Source organism: Cebus imitator, unplaced genomic scaffold (assembly GCF_001604975.1).
Source record: "Cebus imitator isolate Cc_AM_T3 unplaced genomic scaffold, Cebus_imitator-1.0 Scaffold141, whole genome shotgun sequence".
Classification (NCBI taxonomy): domain Eukaryota; kingdom Metazoa; phylum Chordata; class Mammalia; order Primates; family Cebidae; genus Cebus; species Cebus imitator.
In genome coordinates this window covers 3,606,346-3,620,922 of record NW_016107456.1, presented here as the reverse complement: position 1 = coordinate 3,620,922, position 14,577 = coordinate 3,606,346, and the positions used below count along the sequence as shown (strand labels likewise).

At 49.5% G+C, this 14,577-nt stretch overlaps 1 protein-coding gene across 6 annotated transcripts in view; it reads left to right on the top strand.

Annotated features, from left to right (window-relative positions):
- Positions 1–14,577, top strand: part of L3MBTL1 (L3MBTL histone methyl-lysine binding protein 1) — a 46,150-nt gene that overhangs the window by 16,329 nt on the left and 15,244 nt on the right. For 5 of the 6 annotated variants that reach the window (XM_037743353.1, XM_037743355.1, XM_037743354.1 and 2 more), the window contains 12 exons: positions 5,924–6,012; positions 6,526–6,630; positions 7,486–7,621; positions 8,006–8,097; positions 9,645–9,796; positions 10,208–10,284; positions 10,873–10,958; positions 11,150–11,260; positions 11,690–11,804; positions 12,679–12,778; positions 12,936–13,133; positions 13,209–13,279. In XM_037743353.1, coding sequence (XP_037599281.1) covers positions 5,924–6,012; positions 6,526–6,630; positions 7,486–7,621; positions 8,006–8,097; positions 9,645–9,796; positions 10,208–10,284; positions 10,873–10,958; positions 11,150–11,260; positions 11,690–11,804; positions 12,679–12,778; positions 12,936–13,133; positions 13,209–13,279 — 1,332 coding nt within the window. The remainder of the gene's footprint in view (positions 1–5,923; positions 6,013–6,525; positions 6,631–7,485; positions 7,622–8,005; positions 8,098–9,644; positions 9,797–10,207; positions 10,285–10,872; positions 10,959–11,149; positions 11,261–11,689; positions 11,805–12,678; positions 12,779–12,935; positions 13,134–13,208; positions 13,280–14,577) is intronic. The other variant, XM_017542230.2, reaches the window with a different exon arrangement.

Below are 14,577 nucleotides of genomic sequence, written 5' to 3'. Positions count from 1 at the left end.
TGTATTTTTAGTAGAGACGTGGTTTCACCATGTTGACCAGGATGGTCTCGATCTCTTGACCTTGTGATCCACCCGCCTCGGCCTCCCAAAGTGCTGGGATTACAGGCGTGAGCCACCGGGCCTGGCCTAAAACTTTTTTTAAAGATAGAAATAGGGGAGGCTGAGGTGGGCGATCACCTGAAGTTAGGAGTTCGAGACCAGCCTGACCAACATGGTGAAACCCCATCTCTACTAAACATACAAAAAATTAGTCAGATGTGGTGGCACGTGCCTGTAGTCCCAGTCACTTGGGACGCTGAGGCAGGAGAATTGCTTGAACCTGGGAGGTGAAGGTTGCAGTGAGCCGAGATCACACCAATACATTCCAGCCTGGATAAGAGTGAGACTCCGTCTGAAAAAAAATAACTCAAATGACTAGAATTCTACTCCAGGGCGCCATGTAGGAAGATGTGAGCACACTTATTTTTGTTGTGTTTTTTTTAAAAAAAAAAAAAGATAAACTCTATGTCACTATGTTGTCCAGGCCAGTCTCAAACTCCTGACCTCAAACAATCCTCCCACCTCAGCCTCCCAGAGTCTTTCTTTGTTTATTAGTTAGTCTTTCCAGAAACATACTAATTTTGTCTTTTTATTTTATTTTATTTTATTTTATTTTAAGATGGGGTTTCACCACGTTGGTCAGGCTGGTCTTGAACTCCCGACCTCAGGTGATCTATCTGCCTTGGCCTCCAAAGTGCTTGGATTACAGGCGTTTTTTGAGACAGAGTCTTGCTTTGTTACCAGGCACCAGGCTAGAGTGCAATGGTGCAATCTCAGCTCACTGCAACCTCTGCCTCCCAGGTTCAAGCAATTCTCCTGCCTCAGCCTCCCGAGTAGCTGGGACTACAGGCACGCACCACCACGCCCAGCTAATTTTTGTATTTTCTAGTAGAGAGAGGGTTTTACCATGTTGGCCGGGATGGTTTCGATCTCTTGACCTCATGATCCACCCGCCTTGGCCTCCCAAAGTGCTGGGATTACAGGCGCGAGCCACTGCGCCCTGCCTTAAAATTTCTTTACCTCTACTTTCTTTGGGTTGATTTTACTTTTTCTAACTTCATGAGACAGATTTATTTTGATTTTAAAATTTCATTAATTTTAGCCTTCCTCCGTTTCTAATATGTTCTTTTAAGGCTGTCATTTTCCTCTAAATACTGCTTTGGCTGCATCTCACAGTTTTTGATGTGTAGTTATTTTCATCATTGTTCTTTTATTTAACAAATACTAAGTGCCTCCTATGTACCAGATAGTGGGCGGGATGCTAAGAATTTAGAGTAAGCAAAACACAGTACTTGCACTTAATGAGCTGATAGTCTAGTTGCGGAGATAGATATGGCAATAGATTATTATGTAACCATATAATAAGTGTTATGTTTGAGGTATGTAAATACGAGGGAATGTCACAGAACAAACTCTGCCTCCTGAAATATAGGAAGGCTCCATGAGATGATATTTTCATCCATCCATTCATTCATCCATTCATTCATCCATCCATCCATCCTTATAGTCATTTAACAAGCATTTGTTGTACGTCTATTTTATGTAAAGTCTTATTCGAGGTGCTGGAACTATGGCTAGGTCTTGAAGGATGTGAAAAAGATAGGATAATGGAAGAGGTGGGGGTAGGATTTTAAAGCAGAAGTATCAACCTGTGCAGAGACACAGGGGAATGAGAATGCATGACAAAGATAGAGTGATAGGGAGTAGCTAGTTACTGAGGGCTGTGTGTGGTGTGGTAAGGTGTTTAGATTTTTGGGCTTTGGGTTGGAAATGAGAAGCCATGGAACTAAAAGCAAAGAAAATAAGCAAGTTTTGCATTTGAGATGTATTCTAGCAATAGAATAAGTCTGAGGCAGAGATGAGTTAAGAGGCTTTTGCCGGGCACGGTGGCTCACGCCTGTAATTCTAGCATTTTGGGAGGCTGAGGTGGGTGGATCACCTGAGGTCAGGAGTTCAAAACCAGTCTGGCCAACATGGTGAAACCTCATCTTCAAAAAAAAAAAAAAAAGAGGCTTTTGGACTAGGTTCAAAGCAAGCAAGGAGAGTAAATCTGGAGAGATGGAGATAGATTCAAGAGATACCTAGGGGTTGGAATCAGCAGAACGGAAGGATCCTGGGGAGTTTAAAAAAAAAACAAAAACAAAAAAGAGGCATAAAGGATCACTTCCAAGTTTCCAGCTTGCGTGACTGGATGAATGGATGGTGGTGCCATTGAGTAGGGTAACGAACACCAAAAGGGGCACAGGCTTTGGCCGAGAAGTTACAAGTTCGGTTTTAGATCAGGCTGAGCTTGCCAAAGAAAGTCCTAACCAAGAACATCTGGTCTAAGGAAGCAAGAATAAGCAAAGGAGCATTTCTGGAAGTGGAGAGAGGATCAGTGCCACTGCTAGCCAATATGGTGCTTTCGAACAAGTTATAAAAAGTACCTCTCCTGGGCAGACCAGTTAGAAAAGGGCAACCTTTCTTCACAAGAGACTCAGTCACTTGGCATGGCAAGAAGCCCAGGTTGGATTTCAGCCCATTCACCCCCTTGGCTGGGCATCTGTATACAGTGCACAGATTGCACAACCATACACAAGAGCCTTGGGACTTATTTGGGTTTGGGGATGTGCCTAAGGGCTCAGCCCATTGTTCACCAACAGAAAAAGGAGGCAGGAAACTGGGTTTGGCTGGGGGCTTGGTCAGGGAAGGAATCTAGTCATTTCCGAAGGATTTGGTGATCAGGCCTCTTTCTAGTGGATTACGTTGAATCTCTGTCCTCACCTGTGAAAGGGGTTGCTATGAGCCCTCCCTATCACCTGAGAGCATTATGAGGACTCAGGGAGACCATGTGTATGAAGTCTTTCAGCCACCCCTGTACCCCCAATTTCTAGTACCAGACATGGCACACGGGTTTAACCATTAAATGGTAAAAAGAATGGTTATAGTCAAATGAAGAGGTGCATGATGGTAAACTGTGAAGAATGTGTACGTGGTAAGTGTTGTGACTAGTGAGAGAGTATGAAGATACTACAGGCAGGGAGAGATATCTTCAGGGGACCAGTGGTTAGAGATAATGGCAGGTAAAGAGGGTGCTGGTCAGAGGTGTCTGCTGTGGCATGGGGATCTCAGAGCTTGGCCTTTGGAGTATGGTTAAAGAGAGGTGAACTGAGAATCGAAGCACCAAAGAGCAGCAGACGTGCCTGAGACAAGAAATCTGCTAGGTAGTCAGTCCCTTAGCTGATGTTACGGTTTGGCAAGAGTGAGGCAAAAAGAAGAATGTCATCCAGGGAGGACGAAGTGGCTGTTGGGAAGGATTCTGTCATAGTAGTAGAGTTTTGGAAAAAGTAAAGAGGTCTTATGCATGATGATATGGAATCCCAGTGGCAAGAAATAGCAAGATGATTGCATTCTGAAGTCTACTCTCTCTTCTCTTTCCCCTACTCCATAAGAATGGATGAAGACTGAGTGGGAGAACTGGAGGGTTTCTTGAGGGAACACAGCAGGTGATATGTTCTAAGGGACAATCCAGGTTTTACTCAGGACAAAGGATAGCCAGAAGAGATGAGCTCTAGATTGGTGTCCGCATAGGTATCTGAGAGTTTGTTAGCTTGCTTGATCAACTGATGAACAAAATACTTGCTATGGCCCAAATGGATCAGGTAGTTGAGGTCTCAAGGTTTGGTACAGTGACTAAGGAATGTAGGCAGCCAGACAGGTGTTTCTAAGCTGAGTACGGTAGCTCACACCTCTAATCTCATCACTGTGGGAGGCCGAGGCAGATGGATCACCTGAGATCAGGAGTTCAAGACCAGCCTGGCCAACATGGTGAAACCCCATCTCTACTAAAGATAAAAAAAAATTAGCTGGGCGTAATGGTAGGCACCTGTAATCCCTACTCGGAGGCTGAGGCAGGAGAATTGCTTGAACCCAGGAGGCAGAAGCTGCAGTGAGCTGAGATTGCACTACTGCACTCCAGCCTGGGCGACAGTGTAACTCTGTCCCCCCCAAAAAAACAAACAAACAAAAAAACAGACAAGTGCCTGTAGTCACTTAGGCCACTTAGGTCCCAACTAAAGCAAAAAGGAAAAAAGCATCTTCCCGAGAGACAGACCGCTCCAAGCCCGAATTATCCAGGGCGGTAGCCAAGAGACGCCGAGCGAGGCAGAGCTGGAATCTAGTCCCACAGACTCACAGACTTAGTGAAGACCCAGGAAGCGCTGGTAACAGAAGTTTGGCACTCTGTATTTCATAAGGATTTTTTATACATAGATCTGACTTAATCATCATAGTGATCCTCTGTGGCGGATATCTGCATTTTAAAGATGACAAAATAGAGGCATATAAGTTTCTAGAAGAAGCTGGAGTTACTTACCTAAGGGATATGAATTGATTTTTGTAAGTTGTTACCTCTTCAGCTGTCTGTAGCCTTCAGTTGGAGGCAGCTCGTGTTGACCTGGTCAGCCTCCATGTAACTGGCTATTCCAGCCTTTAAAGGGTACTTGTCCTCTGTTAAAGACACCTCAGGTTATATTGAAGGTGCTGCAGAGGAATTTATCTGCTTCCCCAGGACCCTGAGACTCAGAGGTATAGACAGGACCTGGGCTGTAGGCCCTGACCATAGCGTGTGTGTGTGTGAGTATATGTGTGTGCATACAGACTATATGTGTCTGGGAGGGTTGCGGAATCAGTGTGTCCACTCTGGGGGTGTCCACCAAGCACACATATGCACATTTGTGTATGTCTCTGTAGGTGTTCATGGAAAGAAGAATCAAAAAAGTATTTCTTCTTTTTCTTTTGTTTAACTTTTTTTGAGACGGGGCTCCTCTGTCACCTCGGTTGGAGTGCAGTTGCATGTTCTCAACTCACTGCAGCCTCTGCCTCCAGGGTTCAAGCAATTCTTCCGCCTCAGCCTCCCAAGTAGCTGGGACTACAGGCATGTGCCACCATGCCCGGATAATTTTTGGTTTTTTGTTTGTTTGCTTTTTGAGATGGACTCTCGCTCTGTCCCCCAGGCTGGAGTGCAGTGGTGTGATCTTGGCTCACTGCAACCTCCACCTCCCAGGTTCAAGCAATTCGTCTACCTCTCTATTTCTTCCTACCCTCTATTTCTTCCTGAGGCAAGACCCATCCTCTCGAGTAGCTGGGATTACAGGCACATACCACCATGCCCAACTAAGTTTTGTATTTTTAGTGGAGCAGGGTTTCACCATGTTTGCCAGGATGGTCTCAAACTCCTTACCTCAAGTGATTCCTCTGCCTTGGCCTCCCAAAGTGCTGGGATTATAGGCATGGGCTGCCATGCCAGGCCAATTTTTGTATTTTGAGTAGAGAAGGGCTTTTACCATGTTGCCCAGGCTGGTCTGAAACTCCTGAGCTCAAGTGATTAACCTGCTTTGGCCTCCCAAAGTGCTGGAATTACAGACATGAGCCACTGTGCCCAGCCATGTTTCTTACTTTTCCCAACTCTTCCATTTATTCTTATTTTCAGGTTTTCCCTGTCATTTCTTTTTTTCTCTCCTTTCCTTGTGAATTTAGACGGCATTGTGATTAAGTCCTCTGGCATAGGACTTGTCACTTAGCTTTGTCACGTCAGAGGATAGGGTCCCTTTGTGGCTGAGACTTTGTAACTTCAGTCAGTTGCTGAATAATCCAGAGTACTTCTGCTGACAGTGGCCTGGGGGCGGGGGAGTGACGGGCAGAATTTGATGTGGCCTCACCTGACACGGAGCTTCCCATCAGCCACCTGTGTCTGGCACCATCATGGTGGGTGGGACCAGAGGGTACCCATGACCACAGACAAACATTTGTCGGGGAGTGAAGGTAGAGCTTGGTCAGGAGAAGCTGAAGAAAGTCATACATCAGTAGCAGCCCAAGAGTTAGCCTTTCTGTCCCCTCTCTACAGCAACAGGTGAGAAGAAGGAAGGCTGGTCGTGGGAGTCCTACCTAGAGGAGCAGAAGGCCATTACTGCCCCGGTCAGCCTCTTCCAGGACGTGAGTTGGACAATTTCCACCTAGGAAGAGCTTGCCTTCCCAGTCCAGGGACACACCACCAAACTCAGGCCTTCTGGTGTTTTCTGTGTCAGGCATGCCCCAGTGGACTGGTAGAATGGAAGGGAGAGAGGGTTTAGGGGCCTAGAGTGGAAAAGGGCCCACCATAAGGGGCTGGCAGGGTAGGAAGAAATAGAGAGGTGGAGGCTAGGCTCATCCATTACTGGGCCTGCAGACTTTTGAATTCTGGTGACTTCTACTCAATTCAGCATTGATCTTTCCATGACTTTGGTGAGAGGGAGCCCTTGAGTCCAGGCCTGACTCACCCACATTTTTCAAGGGACCTGGGAGATATTCTCTCTCTGTCTAGATCCCTGCAGTAATGATCCCCAAATAAGCTGCCCCTTTGGAAATACCAGGCGGGTGGGGCCTAAAGGCAGCTCCTTCACCCCAAGCCCACTAGGCAAGGATAAGGCTGGATGGAAGCTGGGTCCTCTCCACTCTGTGCGTTGACAGTCCCAGGCAGTCACTCACAACAAGAATGGCTTCAAACTGGGCATGAAGTTGGAAGGCATTGATCCTCAACACCCGTCCATGTACTTCATCCTCACCGTGGCTGAGGTGAGCTGGATCTTTCTGGGGACATAGAAGGAAACACCTCCCTCCCCTCAGAGCACACATAATCTAGTAGGGGATTAAGTTGGAACACACAGAAAGTTTAAAAGAACAAAAACCAGATGCAGTGTCATGGGACAGTCCTGTTACTAGATGAATGTATACTGTCCACCCTGGGGGAGCTTGGGGAGATCCCGAGAGCCAGGGATATTGGCATGAGTCAAACAAGGTCCTTGTCCTCTAGAAGCTCACTGCTGTCTGGGGAATCAGCCAGATAAACATATCAGCCACATGCCACAGGATGGCAACAGACTTAATCTGGGAGGCACAGCTGGGTCAGTTCTGTCTGAGGAGCAGGAAAAGCATAGAGGAAGGGCCTCCTTTGCAGAGTCTTGAGAGAGAAGCTGTGAATAAGGAGGGAGTTCCAGGCAGAAGGAGCAAAGTGGGCAAAAGCCCTGGGTTGTGGAACAGACTGTCACCTTCAAGGGATTGCATTAGCTCAGCAAGACTGGAAGCAGAGTGTAAGTGGGGAGCAGTGAGAGAAGGTAGCAGAGGGAAGGGTCATCAGGAGCCCTCAGCAGTCCTGAGCCTTGGTGGCTGCCCTTGAATTTCTGTCCAGGCCTCAGAAGGGCAGGAGACTGTCATAAAGTCCACCTCTCTTGCACCCAGGGCTCATGAGTACCTGACTGTCCTCACTGCAGAATGGGACAGCATGGGTCAGAGTACAGGATAGGGGGTGGGCTTGGGGAACCTGTTAGCATTAGAGCCCCTGAGACCACCAGGCTGGGCCAGGAGAGGTGAGGGAGATGGGGAATGGGGTATCTCCTGGCATTGGAGTCCTGATTCCCCTCATGGTGCCAGGTATGTGGCTATCGCCTACGTCTGCACTTTGATGGGTATTCTGAGTGCCATGACTTCTGGGTCAATGCCAACTCCCCTGACATTCACCCTGCTGGCTGGTTCGAGAAGACAGGGCACAAGCTGCAGCCTCCCAAAGGTAAGGCCTAGCTGGGTTGGTTGCATTGAAGCAGCAAGTCCTCAGACCCTTCGCTTCTTCCCCTTGGGTCCCCCAGTTTCCAGCTCTTGTGTTTTCTGACCCTGTACCCTGTTCCAAAGCCAGCCTCTCTTCATCACATCCTGATATGACTCTGCCCTGGGGCCAGGTTGACCAGAAAGAAACCCTGGGACTTCCGCTTTGCCCTGGCCCTTTGAGTGTCTACCAAAGTCATGTCCTTCTTCAGTATGGGGGGATCCCTGCGCAGGTTCTTGAGGGTTGGGAGGGGTCCTCAGGCATGCCTGATTCTGCTGCTTCAGTGTGGGGTGCCCTCACCGTGGCCCAGCCTCTGCACGGTGCTCTGTTCATCCCCCTCGAGGGGCCTAGGTTACAAGGAGGAGGAGTTCAGCTGGAGCCAGTACCTGCGCAGCACAAGAGCTCAGGCTGCCCCCAAGCACCTGTTTGTGAGCCAGAGCCACGTGAGTGCCCCTGAGTGAAAGTGGACATCATCCCTATGTGCCAGAGTCACTGCAGCTGGCCCAGGGTAGCTGACTCATTGGAAGGGAGCTCATCTACTGGTTCTCTCAGCTTTGCTCTGATCTCTCGTGTCAGATGGGAGGGGCATAGCTGGGCAGGGTTTAGCGCCAAAGGTGGGAGCTGGTTGTAGGTTTTTCTGACTTCCCTCCCTCCTCTACTGCAGATACCCTATCCTCAACCTCCTTTTGCAGCCCCTGGCCCACTACTGTTGTCTGAGCACTGAGATGTCATTGCTCATATATTCTGGCTTTTTGGTTTGTTCTACAGTTCTTTGGTGTAGGGTCAATGCCTCTATTCTGGGAGCTTTTTCTTTTCTTTTTGCCCAACATTGAGACTCTTTCACCCCTGTCCTTTCCTGTGTTCATGGCAGCTGGCAGCTTATCCAGCAGTTAAAGTATCACATAATCCCAAGCAAAAGGCCTAAGAGATATAGGGAGTCCCTGAAAAATACCATACTGGCCAGGTGTGGTGGCTCACACCTGTAATTCCAGCACTTTGGGAGGCTGAGGCGGGAGAATCACTTGAGCTCAGGAGTTTAAGGCCAGCATAGGCAACAGTAAGACCTCATCTCTACAAAAAATGTCATTAAATTAGCTGGGCATGGTGGCACATGCCTGTAGTCCTAGCTACTACAGTAGCTAGCTGAGGTGGGAGGATTGTTTGAGCCCAGGAATTCAAGGCTACAGCAAGCTATGATTGCACCACTCCATTCCAGCCTGGGTGACAGAGTGAGACCCTGTGTCTAAAAAAACAAAATTAACCATATTGAATGTCTAGAGTCCCCATGGGCCTGGGACTCCATGCTCTTTAGGCAGGGACAGTTACTTCCCCACCGCATTCCAGCCCCAGAGTTCATACTTTCAAGTTCCCAGGTGACAGATGGGGTCCCACCTGCTGTTGTGACAACAAATGCTGACTTGTAATTCAAACTGTTTAAATCCTGGTCCCGCCATTGACTAGCATTGTGTTCTGGGCCAAGTTATGTAACTTCTTAAATGGGAATAGGGTTGTTGTAAAGATCCAGGGAGGTGATATCTTTTGAAGCTTATGCCTGGTACATGGCAGGTACTAAACTACTGGTTCCCTGCCTGCCTCCATGCCAAAGATGTCAGCTGTTTCTTCCTGGCCACCCCGCTGTTGCCACAACTGCCTCAGGACAAGCTGGGTGAGGCTTGTCTGGATATGGAAGACTTGTACTTGGTTTGCCAGGTTCTTTGGGTGAATGCATAGCCTCCTTCTGGGCATTTACCTTCTGGCACAAACCAGACCTCCTCTGAGCGCACCTTGGAGGCCAGAGGTTCCTGAGTGCCGCAGGGCTCAGGTTATGATTAGCCCTGGAGGGTCCTCTTTCCCAGCTTATTTCTCCTTCCTTCCTCACTGCCCACACCCCAGGCTGTCCTAGAGAACCTACTCCTTTGTTTGCCAGTAGGCTCTGGGCTTGTGCTAGCCAGCTTGGCTCTGGCCGTGGCAGCCCCTCTTTTTCCCCTAGAGTCCCCCACCCCTGGGCTTCCAGGTGGGCATGAAGCTGGAGGCTGTTGACCGCATGAACCCGTCCCTTGTCTGCGTGGCCAGTGTGACTGACGTGGTGGATAGCCGCTTCCTGGTGCACTTCGACAACTGGGATGATACTTACGACTACTGGTAGTGGGAGGGCCCAGACTTGGCCTGGGCGGGTGAGGGGATGGCAGGGGGCAACTGCCTTCATATCTCAGGCACTGTGTGGCCCCACTCAGTCCAGCTCTGACATTCAGATCTTCTCTGGGTGGAGGATAATCGAATTGAGCTTTAACATGAGAAATACAGCTCAATGTTAAATGTATCATCTAAAAATACCGTGATTAAGATGAGCAAACCACTATGAGTCATGATTTTCCCTTAGATATTATGGTGATAGAGTTTATAACTCATCTTGCAATTTTCTAGTTTTGTCATTGCCATCTGTCTCCCTCACTAAGAAGTAGATGAGGGTGGGCTCTGAGCCATGCTGTCAGAGGATGGCAGGCTCAGGGCCTCAAGTTTCTCTTGGGACAGTGACATGTTCTTGGGTTTCAGGTGTGATTCCAGCAGCCCCTACATCCACCCAGTGGGCTGGTGCCAGAAGCAAGGAAAACCCCTCACCCCTCCACAAGGTGACCCTGCTGCCTGAGCAAGCCCTCTTTCCTAAGCCTGGCTCTATTTCCCTCTCCATTGGCCCCTTCCCAGTAGTGCCTCAGTAGCTGCTTCTCTATGACCAGGGTGAAAGAATAGACATGTCCTGAAGCCTCAGCTTCTTGGCCTGGGAGTTGAGAACTCTTTGATTTTAGGAGAGTCCTGTCAAACCCTGACTGCATTTGGGTTTAGGGGAAGAAAGGTACATGAGCATCTCAGCAAGGGAGCAGGGAGTCAGAAGTAAAGAAAATGAGTCCTTCCTCCTGGGAATATTGCATTGGCCCAAATACAGTAGAGATTCAAATGGGGCTGGGTGGGAGCAACAGGCCGAGAGTGACAGGTGTCAGGGTTCCCAGACAGCCCTGTGAACTATTAGGGTGGTGCTGTGCTTGGTTCTACTAGCACACATCTTCCTGAAGAGTCCAGTGCAAGGAGCTGGCTGTGATGATGGTGGGGGAGATTCTGCTTCAAGGACCTCTGCCCTTTCCATGTTCCTGGTCCTGCTTGGGGGCAGGGGGCTTCCCCAGTCTATCTGGGTGGCTAGATATTGCTCTCATCCTCTCCTACAGACTACCCAGACCCTGATAACTTCTGTTGGGAGAAATATCTGGAAGAAACTGGGGCCTCTGCTGTGCCCGCTTGGGCCTTCAAGGTGGTGAGTCAGTGCTTCTTGCCCCCAGAGCTGAGCTCAGGAAGACATGGAGCACTCAGCTAGCCAGGCTGGGGGTCTAGCCTGCTCCTTTGGGCAGGCCCCAGTTTCCCCAAGCACCGTATTTGAGCTCCCCTTGTGAGGCCTCAGCTCTGCTGAGCCGGGCCTTGGCCTGAAGGCAGCTGTCCCCTCTACAGCGACCCCCTCACAGCTTCCTGGTCAACATGAAGCTGGAGGCTGTGGACCGCAGGAACCCAGCCCTGATTCGCGTGGCCAGCGTGGAAGATGTGGAGGACCATCGGATAAAGGTGGCTCTGGGACCCTAGGACTGGGAAATGGGCAGGCCAGTTGGGCAGGAATTCTGTAGACTGCTTAGAGGTCAAGGGCATCATGGCACAAGATGAATGATGACAAAGATCTTGGATCTCATTCTTGCCTCATCTGTGGCTTATTTTTGTGGACTTGGACAAATCATTTTCCCTCTCTAAGCCTTAATCATCTGTAAAATGAGCCTAATAATCCTTGTCCCACCCAAGGTTTGCTAGTGAGAGATGCCAGTAACTTAATGAGTGAAGCCCTTGGGAAATGTGACCGAGGCTGATTATTGCAGCGTTGGCCCCCTGGTTCTTCCAGTCCAGGATCTTGCTTCTAACAGGTCCCAGGGGTGGGGAGAGCCTCCTAGAGCTGAGCTTGGCTCCATGAGAAATGCCTGACTTCCAAGGGCCTTTCCTCCCCAGATCCACTTTGATGGCTGGAGTCATGGCTATGATTTCTGGATTGACGCTGACCACCCAGACATCCACCCTGCTGGCTGGTGCTCCAAGACAGGACATCCTCTGCAGCCTCCTCTCCGTGTGTAACCCTAAGGCACTCTGATCTTTTCCTTTCCCCTTAGGTTCTGATAGTCCTATAGTTTACCTAGGGAGCTCTGACCTCCCATGCCCAGGTATGACATAGAGGGCTCTGATGCCTACCATAAGTTCTGAGATCCCCCAACCACCCCACCCAGGACTATCTGCTACACTAAGTGGTGCTTCTGGCTACCCCAGTTGTTGGCGTTTGGGGTGTCGAAGTGCGGAGGGGCAAGCTCACTTGGTTGCATGTGCTTCAGAGGTGGTTAGGCACCCAGAGATTTCTCATCTAGCAGAACCACACTGAGCATGCACTATGTTTGCTAAGGAAATGCTGGCTTCCTAAAGTAAATTTTGATTGTCTGTCCAGACAGAGGTTAGAGTTCAGGTTACTGGGCTGCTCAGCCCCATTTTCACCCTTAGGATTTCCCTTCTTTATTTCCTTGCTGCCACCATGTTTGTCTTACATGGGGTGTTGATCTTCTTGAATGTTCTCCAAACATGGGCAGAGCCTTAAAAAAGTTACCAAAGTCTTGGGGATGAAAACAAGAAAAAGAACTGAGAGTAACATGAGTCTACCTGATGTGGCTTCTAAGATACGGCTACACCCAACCAGCTCTGAATGTCTCTTCTCTCCAAGGGTTCTCTCAGAGACTGAGGGCATGGCCTGCAGGTTTCAACAAAGTATCAACATGTGAGAGCTAAGCCTTCCTTCCCCAGAAAGGGGCAGACATCTAGTTGCAGAGAATGGTGTCACAGCTGACACAGGACCCTTGTCCCTGGGGAGCGGGTTTCTAGTGGAAACTGCTCCTTCCCTGCCCCGCACTCCCCACCCCCATAACTCCATGAGGACCCTCTCCTTTCTGCTCCTTTAGGACCCAGAGAGCCCAGCTCTGCCTCCCCTGGGGGCTGTCCCCCTCTCAGCTATAGGAGCCTGCCCCACACTAGGACCTCCAAATACAGCTTTCACCAGCGGTGAGTGAAGGCTTCTGAGAGACCCTCAGCATTGTTTTGCACCTACTGCATGCAGCCGACTGGGGTCCACTAAAACACTCTTCAGATGGGGCCAGGGGTGGGGAGGGCTCAGTGGGAGCAGTGGATTCAACCCAACTTAAGCTTTCTTCTTCTCCAGGAAGTGCCCCACTCCTGGCTGTGATGGCTCTGGCCATGTCACAGGCAAGTTCACAGCTCACCATTGCCTCTCAGGCTGCCCGCTGGCTGAGAGGAACCAGAGCCGGCTGAAAGCAGAGCTGTCTGACTCGGAGGCCTCAGCCCGCAAGAAGAACCTCTCAGGCTTCTCCCCAAGGAAGAAGCCTCGCCATCACGGCCGGTATGGAGGCCAGGGACTCAGGGCCCGGGCTTCCTGGGGGTCTGGGCTGGGCCAGGCACTGATTCCCTGCCACAGACCTAGTCCCTCTCTCTCCAGAATTGGACGCCCTCCAAAGTATCGGAAGATTCCGCAGGAAGATTTCCAGAGTAAGTCTAGTTATCTACCCCTGTATCCTCTTCTGCAGACTGTTCACAATGAGTACTCTGTCACTGGTGGATGAGACACCAGGATTTCCCAGAGTGGGAGAAGCTGGAAGGAGGGCTGTGCCTCTTCATTTGAGATGCTGAGAACACAGAGCAGTGGCAGGAGCACTGGAGGGACCTTGAGCGACCTGGGGTTCTAATCTCTTGCCCCCCATGGCCTTGCTCTGAGTCTGTGGAGAGGGCACAGAGCCTCTCGGGGCCTTTGGTTCTCACTGTGAGGCAGGATGAAGCCCCTGCTCTTCTCTGATTCTAGGCTTCCTGGGAAGGAGGCCATGGCTGTCACTTTACTTGTGTGACCTTAAGCAAGTCACTTAACATCTTTGAGCCTCAGTTTCCTCACTTGAAAAACTGGATAAAACCTGTCTTTCTTTTGTCAATACCTGAAATACGTAACAGTGGTTACTACCACTACTTACTGAGCACCTACTATGGGCCAGGCACCGTGCCAGATGCTTTACACATACTATGTCTAACTCTCACAAGAGTTCTCGAATATGTATATTGTTCTTTCTTTCTGCAAGAAGAGGAGTGTGAAGCTCAGAGGGTGAAGTTACTTGCTCAAGGCCATTCATCTTGTAAGGGGCAGAGCTGGCATTCCAACTCGGATCTGACCTGACTCCTCCCACTGCATGCTGCTGGTATAAGAGACATGAAGCACCTAACCCAAATGTCAGTTGATTTTGTGCTCCCTTGCATTAGTGTGCTTGCTACCATAACAAAATGCCATTGACTGGGTTGCTCAAACAATAGAAATTTATTGTTCACGGTTCTGGAGGCCAGAAAGTCCAAGATCAAGGTGTTGGCAGGCTTGATTTCTTCTGAGTCCTCCCACCTTGGCTGGCAGATGGCTGCCTTCTTGCTGTGTTCTCACATGGTCTTTCTTCTGTGCACGAGCATTCCGGGTGTCTCATGGTGTGTCCAAGTGTCTCTTCTTATAAGGATACCAACACAATTGGATTAGGGCCCATCCTAATGACCTCATTTTAACTTAATCACTCTTTAAAGGCCCTTTCTCCAAATGCAGTTCCATTCTGAGGCACTGGGGGTTGACGGGCTTCAGCATATGAATTTTGCAGGGATACATTTCAGCCCACCACATGCTTCAAGGGGTGGTCCATAGTGACTGAGCCCTCTCCTGGGTGGTGAATTCATCTTACATCTTCAGTCGCTAGTACGGGGCCTGATATACAGCAGGGATACCACAGTTGAATGGAATGCATGTCGGATTTTTTTTTTTTTTT